Below are 21,060 nucleotides of genomic sequence, written 5' to 3'. Positions count from 1 at the left end.
ATGGGGTCTTTGTCTGGTTTTGGGATCAAGGTAATGCTGGCCTCATAAAATGAGTTTGGAAGTTTTCCTTCCATTTCTATCTTTTGGAACAGTTTCAGGAGAATAGGTATTAATTCTTCTTTAAATGTCTGATAGAATTCCCCTGGGAAGCCAGCTGGCCCTGGGCTTTTGTTTGTTGGGAGATTTTTGATGACTGCTTCAATTTCCTTAGTGGTTATAGGTCTGTTCAGGTTTTCTATTTCTTCCTGGTTCAATTTTGGTAGTTGATACATCTCTAGGAATGCACCCATTCCTTCCAGGTTATCTAATTTGCTGGCATAGAGTTGCTCATAATATGTTCTTAAAATTGTTTGTATTTCTTTGGTGTTGGTTGTGATCTCTCCTCTTTCATTCATGATTTTGTGGATTTGGGTCATTTCTCTTTTCTTTTTGATAAGTCTGGCCAGGGGTTTATCAATCTTGTTAATTCTTTCAAAGAACCAGCTCCTAGTTTCGTTGATCTGTTCTACTGTTCTTTTGGTTTCTATTTCATGGATTTCTGCTCTGATCTTTATGATTTCTCTTCTCCTGCTGGGTTTAGGCTTTATTTGCTGTTTTTTCCCCAGCTCCTTTAGGTGTAGGGTTAGGTTGTGTATTTGAGACCTTTCTTGTTTCCTGAGAAAGGCTTGTATTGCTATATACTTTCCTCTCAGGACTGCCTTTGCTGTATCCCAAAGATTTTGAACAGTTGTGTGTTCATTTTCATTGGTTTCCATGAATTTTTTTAATTCTTCTTTAATTTCCTGGTTGACCCATTCGTTCTTTAGTGGGATGCTCTTTAGCCTCCATGTATTTGAGTTCTTTCCGACTTTCGTCTTGTGATTGAATTCTAGTTTCAAAGCATTGTGGTCTGAAAATATGCAGGGAATGATCCCAATCTTTTGGTACCGGTGGAGACCTGATTTGTGACCTAGGATGTGATCCATTCTGGAGAATGTTCCATGGGCACTAGAGAAGAATGTATATTCCATTGCTTTGGGATGGAATGTTCTGAATATGTCCGTGAAGTCCATTTGGTCCAGTGTGTCATTTAAAGTCTTTATTTCCTTGTTGATCTTTTGCTTAGATGATCTGTCCATTTCAGTCAGAGGGGTGTTAAAGTCCCCCACTATTACTGTATTGTTGTCAATGTGTTTCTTTGCTTTTGTTATTAATTGCCTTGTATAATTGGCTGCTCCCATGTTAGGGGCATAGATATCTACAATTGTTAGATCTTCTTGTTGTATAGACCCTTTAAGTAGGATATAGTGTCCTTCTTCATCTCTCATTACAGTCTTTGTTTTAAAAATCTAATTTGTCTGATATAAGGATTGCCACCCCAGCTTTCTTTTGGTGTCCGTTAGCATGGTACATGGTTTTCTACCCCCTCACTTTCAATCTGGGGTGTCTTTGGGTCTAAAATGAGTCTCTTGCAGAGAGCATATTGATGGGTCTTGTTTTTTAATCCAATCGGATAGCCTGTGTCTTTTGATGGGGCATTTAGCCCATTTACATTCAGGGTAACTATTGAAAGGTATGAATTTAGTGCCATTGTATTGCCTGTAAGGTGACTGTTACTGTATATTGTCTGTGTTCCTTTCTGGTCCATGCTGCTTTTACGCTCTCTCTTTGCTTAGAGGACCCCTTTCAATATTTCTTGGAGGGCTGGTTTCGTGTTTGCAAATTCCTTTAGTTTTTGTTTGTCCTGGAAGCTTTTTATCTCTCCTTCAATTTTCAATGACAGCCTAGCTGGATATAGTATTCTTGGCTGTATATTTTTCTCGTTTAATGCTCTGAAGATATCATGCCAGTCCTTTCTGGCCTGCCAGGTCTCTGTGGATAGGTCTGTTGCCAATCTAAAATTTCTACCATTGTAGGTTACATATCTCTTCTCCCGAGCTGCTTTCAGGATTTTCTCTTTGTCTCTGAGACTCATAAGTTTTACTATTAGATGTCGGGGTGTTGACCTATTTTTATTGATTTTGAGAGGGGTTCTCTGTGCCTCCTGGATTTCGATGCCTGTTTCCTTCCTCACATTAGGGATGTTCTCTGCTATAATTTGCTCCAATATACCTTCTGCCCCTCTCTCTCTTTCTTCTTCTGGGTTCCCAATTATTCTAATGTTGTTTCCTCTTATCGTATCATTTATCTCTCGAATTCTGCCCTCGTGATCCTGTAGTTGTTTATCTCTCTTTTTCTCAGCCTCTTTATTTTCCATCATTTGGTCTTCTATATCGCTGATTCTCTCTTCTGCCTCATTTATCCTAGCAGTTAGTGCCCCCATTTTTTATTGCACCTCATTAATACCCTTTTTGATTTCGACTTGGTTAGATTTTACTTCTTTTATTTCTCCAGAAAGGGTTTCTCTAATAACTTCCACGCTTTTTTCAAGCCCAGCTAGTATCTTTAAAGTCATGATTCTGAACTCTAGCTCCGACATCGTACTAATGTCGGTATTGAGTAGGTCCCTGGCTGACGGTACTACCTCTTGTTCTTTTTGTTGAGGTCATTTTTTTCGTCTTGTCATTTTGTCCAGAGGAGAATGGATGAATGAGAGAACAAAATGCTAACAGGTTAACAACATCCCCAGCAAATATACTGTATACAAATCAGAAAAGACCTGAAACCAGGGGAAAAGAAAGGGAAAGAAAGAAAAAAGAAAGAGAAAAAAAGATAAAAACAAAAACAGAACAATACAAAAAAAGCAGAATATGATCAAATATGATCAGGCTAGTGCATAGATCAGTGCCACACACTAGATTTTGAGCGTATTTTGGTCTGTTAGAAAAAAGTGCCTCCTAAAATTTTAAAGGAAGAAACACATATATGTACAAAATAAGGGTTGATACAATGAAGGGACGGAAGATGACTGTAAAGATGAAAATTATAAAAGATTTTATAAAAGGAATTGATAAGATAAGAAGTTGTTTGAAAAAGAAAGAAGAAGATTTTAAAAAAAAAGAAAAAAGGGAGAGAATGTGATCAGGCAGGAGACTAGAACAAAGCCATACACTAGTGATTTAGGGTATATTTTGATCTGTTAGAAGAAACTGTATCTCAAAATTTTAAAGAGAGAACAACTTATATATATATGCCAAAAATAAGGGTAACTACTATGAAGGGATAAAATATGACTGTAAAAATGAAAAATAAAAAATGTTTTTTTTTTAAAAAGGGATTGATAAGATGTTGGTTGAAAATGGGAAAAAGAAAAATTAAAAAAACAGTTAAAAAAATTAACTTTGATGAATTAATGAATCATGGTAAAAAAAAAAAAAAGCCATGAATTCTATGTGCAGTATTCCCCTAGTGCTGGAGTTCTCCCGTTCTCCTTGATCGGTAAACTTGGTCTTGGCTTGCTGGCTGTTCGGTCTGATCTTCTGGGGGAGGGGCCTGTTGCCATGGTTCCCAAATGTCTTTGCCGGAGGCAGAATTGCCCCGCCCGTTGTCGGTCCGGGCTAAGCAAGCTGCTCGGGTTTGCTCTCAGGAGCTTTTGTTCCCTGCAAGCTCTCCGTACAGCCTTGGAGGACCAGGGTGAAAATGGTGTCCTCCCAATCTCCGCCCGGAGGAGCTGAGAACTCGGGGCCCCCCTCCTCAGTGCGCCCCCAGAGAAAAGCAGTCACTCCTGTCTCCCCGGTCTCCGGCCGCACTCCGTGCTCACCCGGCCTGTGACCGAGCGTTTCTATGTCTGGCACCCGACCCCGTGTGGAGTCTCCAAACCCAGCAGATCCCTGCGGTGCGCTCCCGCGCCGCTCCTCCCGGGGGAGGAAGGGGAGTCTCCCCAGCTCTGCCGCTTGTTGGGTCCCTGCTGGAGGAGCAGTGGCCCGACTGGGCCGCGGATCACAGTTTATGGCAACCCCGAGCTGAGAGCCCGCGCCTCGGCTCCGTCTCTGCAGCCGGCTTCCCCGCTCCGATACCTGGGAGCTCTGCCGCACTCCGGCACCCCCGGTCTTTCTGTGACCCCGAGGGTCCTGAGACCACACTGTCCCGCGAGGGTTCCACCCCCTGCTTAGCCACTGGAGCGACGTCCCTCAGCGGAGCCGACTTCTAAAAGGTCCGATTTTGTGCTCCGCTGCTGTCAGTTGCCAGAAGTGGCTGACGGAGGCCCCCTCCCCACCATCTATCCTCCCAAATATGGCCTCGGATTCACTTCTCCGCACGTCTTACCTTCCAGTAAGTGGTCGTTTCTCTGTTCAGAGAGTTGTTGCTACTCTCCTCTTCGATCTCCTGTTGAGTTCGTAGGTGTTCAGAATGGTTTGATCCCTATTCAGCTGAATTCCTGAGACCAGACGAAATCCAGGTCTCCTACTCCTCCGCCATCTTGCTCTGCCCCCCCATACCAGAATTTTAAAAGGGCAAGATTAAACTACTGTCTACCACAGCACTGTCCAATAGAAATAACATGCAATACACATATGTCATCTAAAATTTTCTCGTTACAAAAAGTAAAACTTTTAATAGTTATAAAAAGCTTTTAAAAAATGCATTGTAATTAAAGAGTACACTTACCATGATGAGCACTGAGTAATGTATAGAAGTGTTAAATCACTACATTGTACACCTGAAACTAATATAGCAGTGTATGTTAGCCATACCAGAATTAAAATTAAAAATATAATAAATTAAAAAATAAAAGTATATTGTAAAAAGTAAAAAAGAAACAGTTGAAATTAATTTTAGTATTTATTTGAACCAGTATATACAAAATTTTATCCTTTCAACATATCAATAGGAAAAAAACCGTTAATGAGATAGTTAATATTCTGTTTCTGTACTAAGTCTTTGAAATCTTATGGGTACTTTGTACTTCCAATTTAGACCAGCCACATTTCAAATGCTCCATAGCAACATGTGACTCATAGACCCAAAACTGGACAACCCAGGTCTAGGGATGCACGCTCAGGAGACAAAGCTATAAAAGAATGGAAGGAAATTATTCCGTTAGAGTCAGGATGGAGGTCCCTTTTGGAGATGGGCTCGTGATGGAGATGAGGTACATGAAGGGGCTTCTGCAATGGCTGACACCAGCCAATTTTATACCTTGCATGGATTGCAAGGATGCTCACCTTATGATGATTCATTAATCTCTGCCTTTGTGTGTGTGTTTTTGTACCTGTGTTTTATGATTAAAAAAAATATTTACAAGAGTTTGCCTCTGGGGAACAGGATTTGAGAAGCAGAGAGATGTGGGGACCTTCTCTTTTCACTCTGAGTCCACCCAGGCCATTCAGATGTTCAACCACGTGCCCGTGTTACTTTGATTTTTAAAATACGAATAAATAAAATTCAGAAGAGACCCAAGAAAGTTGATTATGTTGCAATACCTTCCTTTTTTTCAACTAATGCTTCTCTTAAATATTATGTATGCCAAAAGGTATACATATCTTTAAGCACCCAATTTCCTTCAAAGCATTTCTACATTTGCAGCATGAAAATATACTTATTTTAAAGCAATAATTGTCTGGATCGTTCTTTTTTGTCTTTGTTCTTTTTAACCTAACTTTTTAAAGTAGGTAATATGATATGCATAAAAATTAACATAAAACTATTTAAAAGGGTAAATGACAAGTCTCCCTCCCACACCTGTCCCCCATCTGCCCTGTTCCCAGCCAGCAGCAACCACTGATATGTTCCTTGGGTGTCCTTCCATATATAAAGCTACTAGGAGTGATCATTCTCTTTGCATCTTCTTTTTCATGTGAGCTGGCATACTCACTATTTAGTACCTTGCTTTTTCACCTAATCTGGGAGCCCTTTCCATATCATTATATAGGAAGCTTTCATTCTTTCCCAGCTGGGTCCTATTCCATTATTTCAGATCAATATTTAGCCAGTCCCCACTGAGGCCATGGAGGTCACTCCCATCTTGTGGTATTACACCCACTGCCACAGCGAATCCTCTTGGACACAAATGATGTTTCACATATCTGTTAGATAAACGTCCAGAAGTGGAATTGGTGGCCCCGTGGGGATGTGTGCTTGCAATTTTGATAGGTTCGACCAGCCTCCCTCTGTGGGGATTATTCCAATTTACACTTTCACAACAATGTAGGAGATTGTCTGTTTTCCCACAGTCTCCCCAACAGGGGGGAGGAGGAAACTTTTGAATTTTTCCAATCTGATGATAAACAACAACATCTTTGTGTAGTTAATGTGTATTTACCTCATTATGAGTGAGGGTGAGAACACTTTCCTCTCAGTACCAATGTCTCAGCTCACAGCCTTTGCTTATTTTTCTGTTGGATTGTTGGAATTTTTTTCTCAATTTCTAGGAACTCCTTTCTAATTAGAAAGATTAGCCCTTTGCCTGTCACATGAGCTGCAAATATGTTTTCCCATGAGTTGTTTTTTACTTTGGTTAAGGCGGGGTTTTTTTGTTGGTTTTTTTGTTTTGTTTTGTTTTGTTTTGTTTTGCTGTACAGAACTTTATGCTTTAAAAAAAACCTGAGCTTTTCTTTGATTGCTTCTTTTATTTTACTAATTTTTTTAATTAAGGTATAATTGCTTCTTGATTTGGGGGCATAATTATAAAGGCCTTCCACAAACCATCCTCTTCTGAAAAATTCTCACGTGATTCATTTTAGTTGTTTTATGTTCTTCCCATACCACCCTTTTTTTCCTTTCATGAATTTTTAATCTTTAATTTATGCTGGTGAGAGGTAGAATCCAACTTAATTGTGTTCTGGATGATCACCCAGTTTCTCAATACCACTTATTAAATAGTCCATCTTTATTTTTCCAATATGAGGTGATACTTTTACCTCATACTAATTTTCAATGTGTATTTGAATCTATTTCTGGACTTTCTATTCTATTTCTTTTTTTGGTCTATTCATGCACCTATAGCATACTGTCTTAACTGTGGATTTTTTATTGTATGATACAATTTTTAATATATGGTAGAAATAACCCCTTTGTGGTATTCTTAATAATGGATCACTGAGGGAAATTTTTGAAATTCAGCACTGAACATTGGGAACAGATATCCATGTTGGAGACACAGATAAAAATGACAACAAAGTTTTCCATCCAAGAGCCAGGCCATCCTTTTGTCTAGATCCAGCCCAAATTACATTTGTCTTTTAATTCTTGATCCATACATTCGCATTTACATCTAAGTTATTTTTATATAAAACACTTTCTATCTACTTCACTAAAGGTATTATTATATTTTATGTATTTATTCTCACTCATATTGTTATATTTTAATTTAAAGATTTACCTGCTCTGAAACTCAATGGAAGCTCTCTGCTTTTTCTTTTTTTAAATTTTTAATTGTTATGTTAATCACCCTATATTACATCATTAGTTTTTGTTGTAGTGTTCCATGATTCATTGTTTGTGCATAACACCCAGTGCTCCACGCAGAACGTGCCCTCTTTAATACCCATCACCAGGCTAACCCATCCCCCCACCCCCCTCCCCTCTAGAACCCTCAGTTTGTTTTTCAGAGTCCATCGTCTCTCATGGTTCGTCTCCCCCTCCGACTTACTCCCCTTCGTTCTTCCCCTCCTGCTATCTTGTTCTTTTTCTTTTTTCTTAACATATGTTGCATTATTTGTCTCAGAGGCACAGGTCTGTGATTCATCAGTCTTACAACATTCGCTGCGCTCACCATAGCACATACCCTCCCCAATGTCTATCACCCAGCCACCCATCCCTCCCACCCCACCCCCACTCCACCAACCCTCACTTTGTTTCCTGAGATCCGGATTCCACACAATACTGCTTGCTGTCTATCTGAAATAATTTGGTGCAAGTTCTTAAATTTTTCACAGTTGCGACTCTACCAATGTATCAAACCAAATAAGCTACAGAACATCAGAGCAGTGATAAACTTGTTCTAGGACTGCTCAATGTATTGAGTAACACCAAAGGTCATAATTTTAAAATTTTACATATACTAGGAAATTTTTCTAGAATTGCCATAGCTTAAAAATCTAAAAATCTTAAAAATTTTTTTTTCTCATTCTATGTAGGTTATAATGGGGATTCTTCTTCCCCCTACCATTTTGTTTTTGGAGTTTCGTACATATGACGACTTCTCATATCAGACATCCAAGGAGAATGAAGATGGCAAAGAGAAAGAAGAGGAGAACATGGTCAGTGCTACCCTTGATCATAACAGTATCAGTTCACTCTCATTCTCAAAATTGTTGAGATTTCTCCTACCATGAGTTTAGAAACCACAATAATGGGGGAACTCTGTCTAATTCTTTATTTCTGAAGACACCTATCTGTTAAATGCTGTGCATTTCCCATTTGGCAGCCTGCTTGCCGTGTGCCATTCTGTTTTCCAGGACGCGAACGCAGACGCTGGTTCAAAAAAGGATGATGAGGAGAATGAGCACAAAAAGCAAAGAAGCATCCCCATTGGAATGAAGATCTGTGAATTCTATAACGCTCCCATTGTCAAGTTCTGGTTTTACACGGTAAGGCTTCCTCCTTAGCATTTGCCACATAGCATGTTTTGAACACACAGAATTGTGAGACCCAAGAAACATGTCAAAGCCTTTTAAAAATGTTTTAAAATTTACAGAATTAACATGAATTGTGAAAACAAAACCAGGACTAATTCAGATCTTCAGCTAAAATTGTATCTGGGTATCTTGTCCTATATTTACATGCATGTAGGAATGTGGCCATCCTAGCCCCAAATACACCACTTCATAAAGCAAAACAGTCCTGTTTGCTTAAGATGAAGGATTTTTTTAAATGCCTTCAGTAATACAAACTTAGAGAAATACAGTTTTATTTTTAAGTGAACAAAGATGTCTTGTGATTTAAAGAGCAAGCTCACAGATGCCATTTTTTTTTTCCATAAAACCAGTGGGCTTACAAAAGGAGTGTGGTTGAACCCAGATCATAAACTCCTAGAACAGGGGAGCAAATCAAGGCCTCTCTACTCTGAAATGCACACCAAACTGACCACTGCTTGGCTGCACACTCTCCTCCAGATGCCTTTGGTGGCCACTGTCTCCACATCCCCAAGAGAGAGGCACCATCTGTAACAAGAGTGGCCTCGACCTTACACATGCATGCTATGACTTCTGCAGATAGGCTCTGGCTGCAGGAGGTCCCAGCAAGCATGCAGAGGCTCCCACAACCATTGCAGTCTGGGAAAGGTGGGACCAGACTACTCATGAAGTCCAAGCACCAAGCTACAGCCTACACCAAGCAGGTCCTGGCACGGGGTTCCATTTGTAACTAGGCAGGAGCAGGAGATGGGAGATGAGGAGACGGGTCCAAGGCTGTGAATGGGGCATTAGGCAATGGGGTAGGCGGTAGGCAGAAGAAGGCTTCATGGGGACCTAGATCAACCATGGGCCTGGACACCCAACCTTTTGGTGGGCATGATTGGTAATATGGAGAAGCCACTGCTACCCACCTGCTCTGGTCAGAACGAGCTGAGCACCGCTGATGCCTCGGGCCTGCAGGAGAGCTCAGCACAGGGCCGAGCCAGGAGGCAGAGGAGCCCCAGTGTCACCCCACACCTCTGAATACTACCTCTGGCCTGTGGGAGGACATCGCATGTTTTACAGCTTCCCAGGGGATTCTGATGCAACCCAATTTTGAGAACTCTGGTTCTAATCCTTCTGCAAGGAACAAATCATGGATGCAAGGGATTTTACCTATGTTACTGGTAAAGATTATACAACTGGGAGGGGGTGGAAGGTGAATCTTAAAAAAAGAACCTGCTGAATCACAAATACACAACTGCTAGAACACCCCATCCCCACTCCTCAAGCCCACCCCCATAACTCCTGAAGAGGCCTGGACCAGCAAGAGGTTCTGGAGATGAAGATGATTCATCAGCTCCACAATGAATCAACCTTAGACAATCAACTTCAGACCACCTCCCTCCACCCCATACCTCACTTCCATATATCTCCAAACTTTGCATCTTTTCTTGCCACAAAGATAAGAGGCATGCTATGCCCACAGCAAACCATAGATATGTCGATCCTAATTGTGGGGACTCAGGACAGCTCTGTGCACCTGGGCAGACAGCTCTCACCCCCGCCCCCCACCCCCGCCTTCTAACCTCCCACATCCATCAGGAGTGAAAAGATTCAAGAGGAAAATTTGCAATGCAGGGAGAGTAAGTATCATTTTCCAGCTTCCAGGAATGTAGAGGACACGTTAGTGAAATATTAAAATTTTCCCTATTATTTATCATAATTTTATGCAGCTCCATAATTCCCCCATGAGGGTGACAGTAGCCACAAATACATCTTCATTTGTAAAATGAAATGCCAGTGTCCACATCATCCTAAAGTATAAAATGCCTCCAAACCTGCCCCAAAGTTTATCTGCACTGGTTATGTGAACAGGTTTCCTCTAGATGAGTCAGTCCAGTTGGAAATGCAAATTTGTTTTAGAAGACCTGTCAACCTGAAAATAGGATTTTCAAAAGTTTTTTTTTTTTTCCAGTGTGTGTTATCTCCCCAAACACTGCTAATAGTTGTTCTGCCCTTTAGATATCATACTTGGGCTACCTACTGCTATTCAACTATGTCATCCTGGTGCGGATGGAGCGCTGGCCTTGTCTACAGGAGTGGATTGTCATCTCCTACATCGTGAGCCTGGCCTTAGAGAAAATACGAGAGGTGATTACTCCAAAGGCCTGTCCCAGCCCCACTGAACACTGACTTTAATTCAGATATAGCTTCTTATTGCAAAAACACTTCATGCAAATCATGAGTGCCATAGTACTTTTTTCTCTTTTGGGCTATCACAATCCCAAGTTTATTCCATTCCCTTGCTTAAGGTTTCTATGTCTTCTGCTTCCAACTGAAATTTGAATTTGCAAATCAAAACACAAAGCAAAATAAATGATGTTTAGTAATAAAAACAGTCTCAGTACCTGTAAAAGCAGTAGTAAATGCTGCCAGGAGATAAACCAATTACTACAACTGGGTACAAATTTTGGCTCTGTTTACTGGGAACTGAAACTAAAAACAGAGAGAGACACAAGATGATGTTTTACCTACAATTTAGGACTCAGAATCATGGCTCCCTACCACCTGCAATGGGGATTCTTCCTTCTTATTAAGGAAGGAGTCTCAGGAGACTCTGAAAGTGGCTGAGGAAATAGGGCCAGGTACTTTTCTACAAGTTTTAATTCACTATATTAGCTTGTAGAGAGAAAGCTTATATCCAGGAAAAAATGAATCTGAACTGAAAAAGCACACAGAAGGATTTCACGTGCTTCTTCCAACTGATGTAGACCCAGTACTATTATTTTGCAATTGTTATTAACCCTTTCACTGAACTGAAAAAAAAAATATTACTGGCAATTTCTTCCCAATAGAGTGAGTTTGATGCTGGCAGTCTAATGAGAGCCTGAGGAAACAAAAAAGTGCCAAATCCAACATTTTACAACCCATCTCCTTTGCTACTAGTCTTTCTTTTCTAGTTGGGCTTATCAGACTCTGCAAATGTTACAACTGGGATTCCCCAAGTGGCCTGCCATGCCATCCCTATGCCACCATGATCCCACTGAGCATCAGCCATGTGCTAAGATACTGTTCTTTATTCTAGGAGCTCACCCTCTAGTTACAGCTCACCCTCCAGTGTACATAGGTGGTTAACTAGTGAATCCCTTCTGTGCTGGCCAAAAAATAGACACAGTGTACATAGGTGGTTAAACTAGTGAATCCCGTCGTGTTGGCCAAAAAATAGACACCACCCCATCCCACTTGTGGGGTCTCCAGGACCCACCCAGTCTCCATAACTAAAGGGGTACCACAGCAAACCCCCACCTTACTGCACACCATAGCTGCATCCATGGGGTTCACTCTCTGTGTACCTGTGCATGCTGTTTGTTAAAATTTTTTAATTTTACCCTGAGGAAGTAGTGATTTTTAATCAGTGGGGTTTTTTTTAAAGATTTTTTATTTGAGAAAGAATGTGCATTGGAGGAGACGCAGAGGGAGAGGGAGAGAGAGTCTCAAGCAGACTTCCCGCAGAGCACAGAGCCTGATGTGGGGCTAGATCTCATGACCCTGAGATCATGACCTGAGCCAAAATCCAGAGTCAGATGCTTAACTGAATGAGCCACCCAGGCACCCCAAATCAATGGTCATTTTTAAAGGGTAATATCTCAAGTAGGAGAAAAACCATTTAAGTTTCCCCTGACTTCTCATATCTAAGTTGCAAAGGAATTGTGGCGAACAAACATCTCCTAGCCCAATTCTGCCATCTCCAACAGGTGGATTACCCTTTTGTGGGACCACATGGGTGTATCTCCGCTCTAGACTTTTCCTCCTGAATTAACTCTGGAATGTGGGCTGATGGGCACATATCCAGAGAATTAAAAAAGAAATCAAGAGGCAACTGCTTTAATTTCACCCAGAAGGACATAATTTAGAAGGCATTTCCTGAGAATTTGTGAAACACTGCATCTAGGAATATAGAGGATTCCATGGAATTTCCCTTTCGAGATATCTTTCTCTGTCTGAGAAGATTAATGTTTAAAGGTCTTAGACAGGAAATGGGACCAGATGCCCTGGAATGTTCCACCAGTCCTATCTTTCCAAGATTCTAAGAGGCTTCCAACACAGCACACCCTGTTTGTTGTTCTTTGGCATTTGTTTTCAGATCCTCATGTCAGAACCAGGCAAACTCAGCCAGAAAATAAAAGTTTGGCTTCAGGAGTACTGGAACATCACGGATCTTGTGGCCATTTCCATGTTCATGATTGGAGCAATCCTTCGCCTACAGAAGCAGCCATACATGGGCTATGGCCGAGTGATCTACTGTGTGGATATCATCTTCTGGTACATCCGTGTCCTGGACATCTTTGGTGTCAACAAGTATCTGGGGCCCTATGTCATGATGATTGGAAAGATGGTTAGTACCGACACCCTATTAGGACCTAGAGATGCTGAGGCTGTGGTTAAGACCTGAGACCAGGCCTTGGGTATGGCTTTGTTAGACTTCATTTGGTCTTTCCTTTGCAGTTGGTTTCTTGCAGGAAACATTTTTGCTTTAAGATACATAGTTCTCTTACATGTTAATACTGTGTGTATATGTATATACACAGCATATACTACTTTATATAGGGAAATATATATACTGTATATATGTACAATACTAATACTGTGTGTGTGTATATATATGTATATATATGTATATGTATATATATATATGTATATATATATATATATAATAACCTGGTTCATAACATGGGATGAAAGCCAGAAACAAATAGGGCCCAGGGTCACTCTCCCACCCGTATTCCAAACAGTCTTCAGCCCATGTACTCTGGCCTGGAGTGGACACAGGCAATTCATGTTATTAAGGCCAAAATAAATCCATGGCAACATTTCTTTCAGAATAAATCATACAATATGAAACAAAAAAAATGAGTAAGCACATCACTTAAAATAGTTTCAGTGTTAAGACTCATCCGGAAGAAAGGAAGTCTCTTAAGTTTAGGAATAACTCTTTATAGAGCAAGCCGCTTTGAGTGAAGGGATATATGGTTTAGCTTATCCTGGCAAGGGCTCTCATCTTCAGGGATATCCAAAATTAGGAATTATACCAGTTCAGTATCCACAGTAACCAGAGCATTTGCTCACTGTAACCACTCAGCATTTGTGTAATGAATGAATAAATACTCTGTACTCTCAATTCATTATCTTGTTCCTTTCTTAGATATCTCTTCCTCTGTTTCCCTTACAGATTCCCATGTTTACCCCATAAATCTTCCCTTTCTCCATTTGTTGTTGTAGTTATGAGAGGAATATTTGTTTATGGGCAACAATAGAGGAGAAGAAAGAGTAAGAGCAAATGAGGGAGTCAATGTTCTAGAATAAGATGTATGCTTTGCATGGCATATAAAAACAAAGAGCCCATGGATGGGATAGAGAGAAGGGAAAGAGGCTCTCTTCATCCTAATTAAACACTCATGAAGTTATCAGGGAGAGCAATAGCAAGAGAACCTGGCCCATGAGTCAAGACAATAAGAGACACATTTTCTCTCTACTCAGATGATTGACATGCTGTATTTTGTGGTCATCATGCTGGTTGTGCTGATGAGTTTTGGAGTAGCCCGTCAAGCCATTTTGCATCCAGATGAGGAGCCTTCTTGGAAACTGGCCCGAAACATCTTCTACATGCCCTACTGGATGATCTATGGAGAGGTGTTTGCAGACCAGATAGACCGTAAGAATAGAATTGATAGTAAGATTCTCTTCCCTGCTTCTGAGGCGGATGATCAGTTCCAAATGAATGGAAGAGCATGTGTTAATTTGGAAATAAATTATTTTTTATTCTGCCATGAGCATCAAATTATTTTATGAAGGAATAAGTGCAGAATAGGAAATGTAGATTTTTGAAACATCAGTCATTTCTTCTATTCTAAAAACCATTAATCAGAATTTTGAAAGAGTCTCCCATTCCTTTAGCTGGACCTGGTGAACATCTGATCACATGAATGTAGTCCCAGTGTCAATATCCCAATATTTCTTCAACCTAAAATTCCTTCTACCCCAAGACAGAGCGGGTAGTGTTATTCCAATAGAATGAGATAGTAAGCATGACAGGGTGACTGGTGCCCTGTGTCATCCTCATCTTCAAGTCTCTTCTCCAAAGCCCATTACCCACATGGCTATCAATTTCCTCTTCATTTATGGAGTTCAACTTTTTAAAATTATTATTATAAACAATAATCTGGTTGTAGCAGAGGAAATGAGCCATAATCCTGTGTGGATTTCTGAGGAGTGTAGGACCCAGCTCCTCTCCAGGCTAAGCTGGCAGGTCATGCTGTCTTTTGTGTCGTAGGAAGTGAAGCTCAAATGTTCTTATACCTATTTCACCTGGCCAGTTAATGTCCCACCAATGAATGAGGCTCTTCAGATCCATTTTTATGTCCATACCCATACCTTCATTTGCATGTTGTGCTCTGTCACAAAGATACAGATGCAACAGCATGTCTGCTCTTTCCAGTATTCTGCTTCTCGGGGATAGATGGTCTTGAACATCCTCCTCTTGTATGAAATGCAGGGTTCTCAGTACATCTTCTGCTACTGGGTTAGACTGATAACTAGTTCACACAATGCCTTCTATCTAGCTTTTATAATATGATTCCAAACATGTCATTATCACCGGTACCTTAAAGTCAATTGTTGAATGTGTTTGTAGCTTGGTAAACTGGAACATAAAAATCTAACTTGCTTTCAAAAGAATATTTGCTTTGGTAAACATATGATCCAGACATAAATTGTAATATTTTTAATTTTTTTATTATTAAATTGGGTAATGAGAAGATAAAGAGGCAAACTTGAGGCTATTTTCAGTAACACCATTAAATGTTGGTTTTTGACTCTTGGTCTGACTATTGCATAATAATTTTTCATTTATTTGTGCCTATGAGATATTTGAATTGGGATATAGAGAACGCCTGATTGGCTAACCAATTGGTTAAAATGATCATCTGCCAGTAGCCTCATATCTTTTTCACAGTATTTTTAACTAGTGAGCTTTTTATTGCTTATGACATGGTAAAACCAATATTCATGAAATATATATGTACTTCTTAGAATTAATAATGTATACAGTTTCTTCTAAATAGACCACTGTTTCTAAGCATGAATCTATAATTCCCAAACTTGAATACTTTGCATTTCTTGACACCCAAAACTGTTCTTGTGTTGCTAATCATTTGTTTTACTTTTTTCTCAACTGTCATTTTATTTTCTTTCCTCCCTTTCTGTCACAACTAAAAAAAATAAAATCCTGCTTTCCAACTGCTATATAGTCTACGCCATGGAAATTAATCGTAAGTTTACACAGAATTGATGACTCTACTCCATGAAATGTGTGTACTAATCAGTCTCTCCCTTAGCTAATTACTAACAGCCTTACACTTGTTTTAAATACTTCTTTTGTTTTCTGGTGTCAATACTTTTCTAAACTGTAAGTAAGTAAAAAGTAAGTAGACTATAAATTCATGGAAGTTACTTCACTGATCACTGTTGGGATCATTCTATTTTTCAGTTCAGGACATAGGTCCCAAAGGATCAGAGTGGCATTTTGAATGAGCAGAGAGAGAAAAGATGATTTTCCAAACATGACACCAGAACCAGTGATTAATGGATTTGAGGGTAGAGGGCACCCTTACCTCCTTCCTCATAACAAAATTATTTCCAAAGTTCATGTACAAGTAAAACCAAGGAGACAACATAAGGTGATGTTAAATTATTAGAAGACACAATAGCTTTCTAATGGATAACAGTACACAAAAAAAATACAAAGTTAGATTTAGCTGCTTAGAAATTAAGGACTTCTGTACATGAAAAACACAAATACAGAGATGGGAAAATGTTTATAAATATGACAGGTCAAGTTTCTTATTTTCGTTGTATGAGTTGATATTTTTCATATGGAAAATTATTGCTTATGAAATCAGGAAAAAAATCATCTTAAAAAAGAAATAGATCATGTAATGGCATATGTAATTATTTATTCTATTCATTTTATGTAAAAATACAAAAAGAAAAACTTTTGTTTCAGCTCCTTGTGGCGACAACCAGTATGATGAGGAAGGCAAGCGGCTCCCTCCATGTATCCCGGGTGCCTGGCTCACACCCGCCATCATGGCATGCTACCTACTGGTGGCCAACATCCTGCTGGTGAACTTGCTTATTGCAGTTTTCAAGTATGTATCAAGGCTGATGACCGGGTGCCTATTATTTATTACATTACACATTTCCAGTTTAATCTTGGAACACTCATGCGGCCATGGATTTACACAGAATTTCAGTAGGGCTTTTAAATGTGTAGAATTTTTGCATTCTCTTTCAAACTTAATCAGCCTTCACGTATTCATGAATCAAAAGTTGACACTTAAATACATTTAAAAATTTTTTTGATGGTTCAATATTTTATTTTTTTATTGAAGTATAATTAACATACAGTGTTGTATCAGTTTCGGGTATAGAGTACAATGATTCAATAATTCTATACATTATTCAGTGCTCAGCAGGGTGCATTAGTGTACTCTGGATCCCCTTTATCTATTTCACCCATCCCCCCACCTACCTCCCCTCTGACAACCACCAGTTTGTTCTCTGTGTTTAAGAGTCTGGTTTGTTATTTTGGGTTTTTTTTTTCTTTCCTCTGTTTTTTCTTTGTTTGTTTTGTTTCTTATATTCCACATATGAATGAAATCACATGGTATTTGTCTTTGTCTTAAATACATTTAAACTTAATTTTGGTTAGTATTTTAACAGTTTAACATATATTTTAATCTAATGAAAATATTTCCTTAGATGAAAGTCTCCTGGGGTAAGGAAGATTTGATTAAGACATGCCTTCAATTCATTATCAGAGGCACAGAAAGCAATGTTAATTCCATAAGCTGTGACAATTACTGTAATGTTACATAAAATATTTTCCTAATTATTTACAGAATAGAAGATAAAATGGCCTAGGAAAGACATGGCTTAAATTATAAAATCAAGTTTCTGGTAAAACTTGCCCATTTTGGCATGATGTGTTGAGCATGTGACTGTGCTTAATAAATGTTCAAAAAAATTCTAGCTTCTAAGATGAAAAATATGAGGGAAAAATCCTTCACAGAAATACAGAATCTTAGAGTTGACCAGGGCTTTGGAAAGAATCTGGTTCAAACCCTTGTTCAAGTATATTTCAGGTTTAAATACTTCAAAATGCTTAGCTGAATAGCTCCTACCTTTAAAAATATGGAATAAAATTTTCCTGAGCATATGAATCAGTAGGCTGTAGTATGGTGTTTCAAGAGAGCAGTAGGCAGCAGTTTCAATATACTTAATTCTTAATTATTTATATGCGTAAAATGTCCTTGGGTGTAGATAATCCACATTGATAGATAAACCGAAAGGGTAATCTAGGAGTCAGTACTAAGGGGCACTAAAGGGCCATTTCACTGTTTATTTTCGTTTCAATGTGACTGACCGATTGCCCTGGGTAATCAAAATGAAAAGTAAAATAACTAAACCTTTATTCTTTTTAAAGCAATACTTTCTTTGAAGTAAAGTCAATATCCAACCAGGTGTGGAAATTCCAGCGATATCAGCTGATAATGACATTTCATGACCGGCCAGTCCTACCTCCACCAATGATCATTTTAAGCCACATCTATGTAATCATTATGCGTCTCAGTGGCCGCTGTAGGAAGAAAAGAGAAGGGGACCAAGATGAACAGGATCGTGGACTGAGTATGTGCAGGACTCTTTCATTTCTATCTTGGGCGAATTTCAAGAGTGTTCCAACTGGACACCCTCATGGAAATCTCACTAAACTACTTAAATTGTGTGAAAACATAACACTCTAGTCCAACTGTTGTTCTTCGCAAATGCTTCTCATTTTATGTCGATTTTATTCCAGTTCTGTTAGTTTATGAGTAATTATGTTATGAAAAGCCTGCTCGTGAAGAGATCAGAAATTGAGAGAGTTCTTGAAAATGACTCTTCTATATAAATTCAATGTTCCTTTAAGAATGTTTCCACTTGTTGCATCTCAAGAGGATAGGAAAATAATTCTGTCCACCCGACTCCATAAAATACATGCAAAATGTTCTCCAGAAAATAGTACTTGGTTTCACTTTGCAAAAGCTATAATAGTGGTATTTTGTGTTAAAAAGTAAGCCATTTTGCTCTAACGGAAAGATGATTGCTGTATATTACAACCTGTTTGAGTAGTAAACAATTGGAATAGTCAGAGAATTGCCCACAAGTGACGGGCAAGGGAGCGTAATTCCGGTTGGGGTGTGAAATTCGCAATGGCGCAACTAAATTGATTCTTCATGGACAGGGCTCACTTCTCACTTGGCAAACCGTTCTCCCTTCATGCAGAGCTGTTTCTCAGCGACGAGGAGCTGAAGAGACTGCACGAGTTCGAGGAACAGTGTGTTCAGGAGTACTTCCAGGGGAAGGAGGATGAGCAGCAGTCGTCCAGCGATGAGCGCATCCGTGTCACTTGTGAGAGGTGTGCCCAGGGCGGGGCCAGTGCCAAGGGTGTGCGGGCTCCTCCGCCCCATTCTAAGGCGGATGCCAACGTTCGTATAAATGTTCACTCCAAGTTCTCTTGTTTGTTCAAACTTTGAGTTCTTTACATGTTTTCCCCCCGAAATAGTGTGGAAATATCTAGCATGAAATGGTGATTGTAAATTGTATATAGAAGGGAATGATGACATGTATTGCAAATATTCCAGACCCAAACTAAACCAAACCAAACCAAAACCCCTGACAGTTCTTGCCCACCCCCAGAATGGGAGATTTTACTGCAATACCCTGCATCAGTGAAGAGAAAAATCAGCTGCAGGGCTGTGTAAACACTAGGGAAGCGGTCTTTTGACTTGTAGTTGACTTTGTCAAGGATGGTATTCCCCTAGGGACTGACCTGTTCATCCTACCCTAATGTTCTTGTTGCTCCGTTCCCAACTTGGCAGAGCAGAGGTAAAGGCTCCCTCCTCTTTGCTTCTATGAGACCAGGAACTACGGGAGAGGCAGAAGTGTCTGTCCCCCATGAGGGTGGAAACTTCTAAACTGGGGCAGGGTGTGTTTTTCACACCTTTGCATCCCCGGTCCCAACAAAATCAGCATCATCCATATGGTAGTGCTTAATAAATGCAGAATGAATGAATACATGTGTGCACGAATCTGTGAATGAGCAAATGAAGGCAGGTGAGGGAGAGCCATTAAAGGGTGACTTTTTCCAAACTTTTCAGTATTGCTCTTCCTGCAGCTGGGAACGAGTAACCAGCAAAGGGTAGACAAGAACAATAAAACTACACTATCTATATTTTTCTAATCATATAATTTTTAAGAACATTTATCACTTAATAAAAGCAATGTAAGCTTTTATTATTATTATTATTTAAAGATTGTCATAATCGATAAAACATCGTTCCAAAGAGTTTAACCAACACTGCAGGTAGAAGGATGATGCCTATGGGGATTCTAGCTTATCATTCTGTCCTTCAGTACTCAGAATTAAAGTTTCCTGGTACAGCTGCATGTATATATTGATAAACATAAAGACATTCACAAGAACACAGCAACTACAACAGAATTCACAATACACCTTGAAGTCTCCCTGCTGTGCACATTCAGGCCAGTGACTCTGCCACAGCGCACAGGAGAGACAATGCCCCTGGCAGCTCCAGGTCTCTTGTCCCTCTCCCCTCCTAGCCCTAGTCACCTTGTAATCCAGCCTACCAAATTCAAGGGTTATCTGCACCAACTTTTGGCCTTAATAAGGCGCATTTTCAAAAAAAAAAACACAACAACTTTTAAATACATCTTTGCTGTTTTAATAGTAATTGCTAAGCTTTCAAGATTTAAAAAATTATTTCTTCCTGAGAAAGATAAGCTACTCCCATCTTATAATCTAAAATCTCAACTTTTTAGTTAGACATTAACTTGGATTTAATCACAGCCAGTAATTTACAATGGAAATTGTGTTTTGTTTCACTCTGCCTCTTCCCTTTCGCCCTTCCCCCAGCATTGTTTGGATTTTTACCATTCTTGGAGCAAGCCTCCAAGAATGTGGTTATCAGGTCACTACCAAACTGCATTTTCCTCTTGGGGCTCTGTGCACACGTAATAGGAATGAAAGTGTGCTGGGCAGTAAAAACATCTACTTCCCGTTTCCCTTGGCTGAGATCTCCAGGAGTGATGGCAGTACATTCCTGCCCCTCCGGTTCCCTTGTTGACCCTTTCTAGGCTGAATCACAGGTGAATATTGGAGACAAATGGAGGAGAAGTTTTGAGGAGAAGGTACTTTTCCTTCTCCCTTAACCAGGACAGCTGAGGAGCAGGAAAGAGGGTGGAAGAATAGAAATAAAATTAGTTATTCTTACCTAAATTTGACACCAGTGATTACTTTTAAAATCAAATTTTTGAGTACTCAGATATTTCTGCCATTTTTAAAAAATCTTGTATATTGGATTGTTTTTATTTTCCACGTCACCATTTGCCATTTGATGATTCTCCTGTCATCCTCAGCACCATTCGATCTGCAGGATCTGGGTAGGAGTGAGCATCCATGAAA

At 39.7% G+C, this 21,060-nt stretch overlaps 1 protein-coding gene across 1 annotated transcript in view; it reads left to right on the top strand.

Moving 5' to 3' along the window:
• The window catches only part of TRPM1 (transient receptor potential cation channel subfamily M member 1), a 43,341-nt gene extending 23,800 nt beyond the window's left edge, over nt 1-19,541 (top strand). Inside the window, exons 7-14 of the mRNA XM_073882547.1 lie at nt 7,998-8,120; nt 8,319-8,450; nt 10,500-10,628; nt 12,622-12,873; nt 14,016-14,190; nt 16,540-16,684; nt 18,022-18,224; nt 18,861-19,541. Coding sequence (XP_073738648.1) covers nt 7,998-8,120; nt 8,319-8,450; nt 10,500-10,628; nt 12,622-12,873; nt 14,016-14,190; nt 16,540-16,684; nt 18,022-18,224; nt 18,861-19,111 — 1,410 coding nt within the window. The 3' untranslated portion in view covers nt 19,112-19,541. The remainder of the gene's footprint in view (nt 1-7,997; nt 8,121-8,318; nt 8,451-10,499; nt 10,629-12,621; nt 12,874-14,015; nt 14,191-16,539; nt 16,685-18,021; nt 18,225-18,860) is intronic.
• Nucleotides 19,542-21,060: the final 1,519 nt, after the last annotated feature.

Source organism: Callorhinus ursinus, unplaced genomic scaffold (assembly GCF_003265705.2).
Source record: "Callorhinus ursinus isolate GAN/ISIS: 27379988/994484 unplaced genomic scaffold, GSC_fseal_2.0 scaffold47, whole genome shotgun sequence".
Classification (NCBI taxonomy): domain Eukaryota; kingdom Metazoa; phylum Chordata; class Mammalia; order Carnivora; family Otariidae; genus Callorhinus; species Callorhinus ursinus.
Note: the sequence above shows the minus strand (reverse complement) of the source record. Positions and strands in the feature narration are given on the sequence as shown.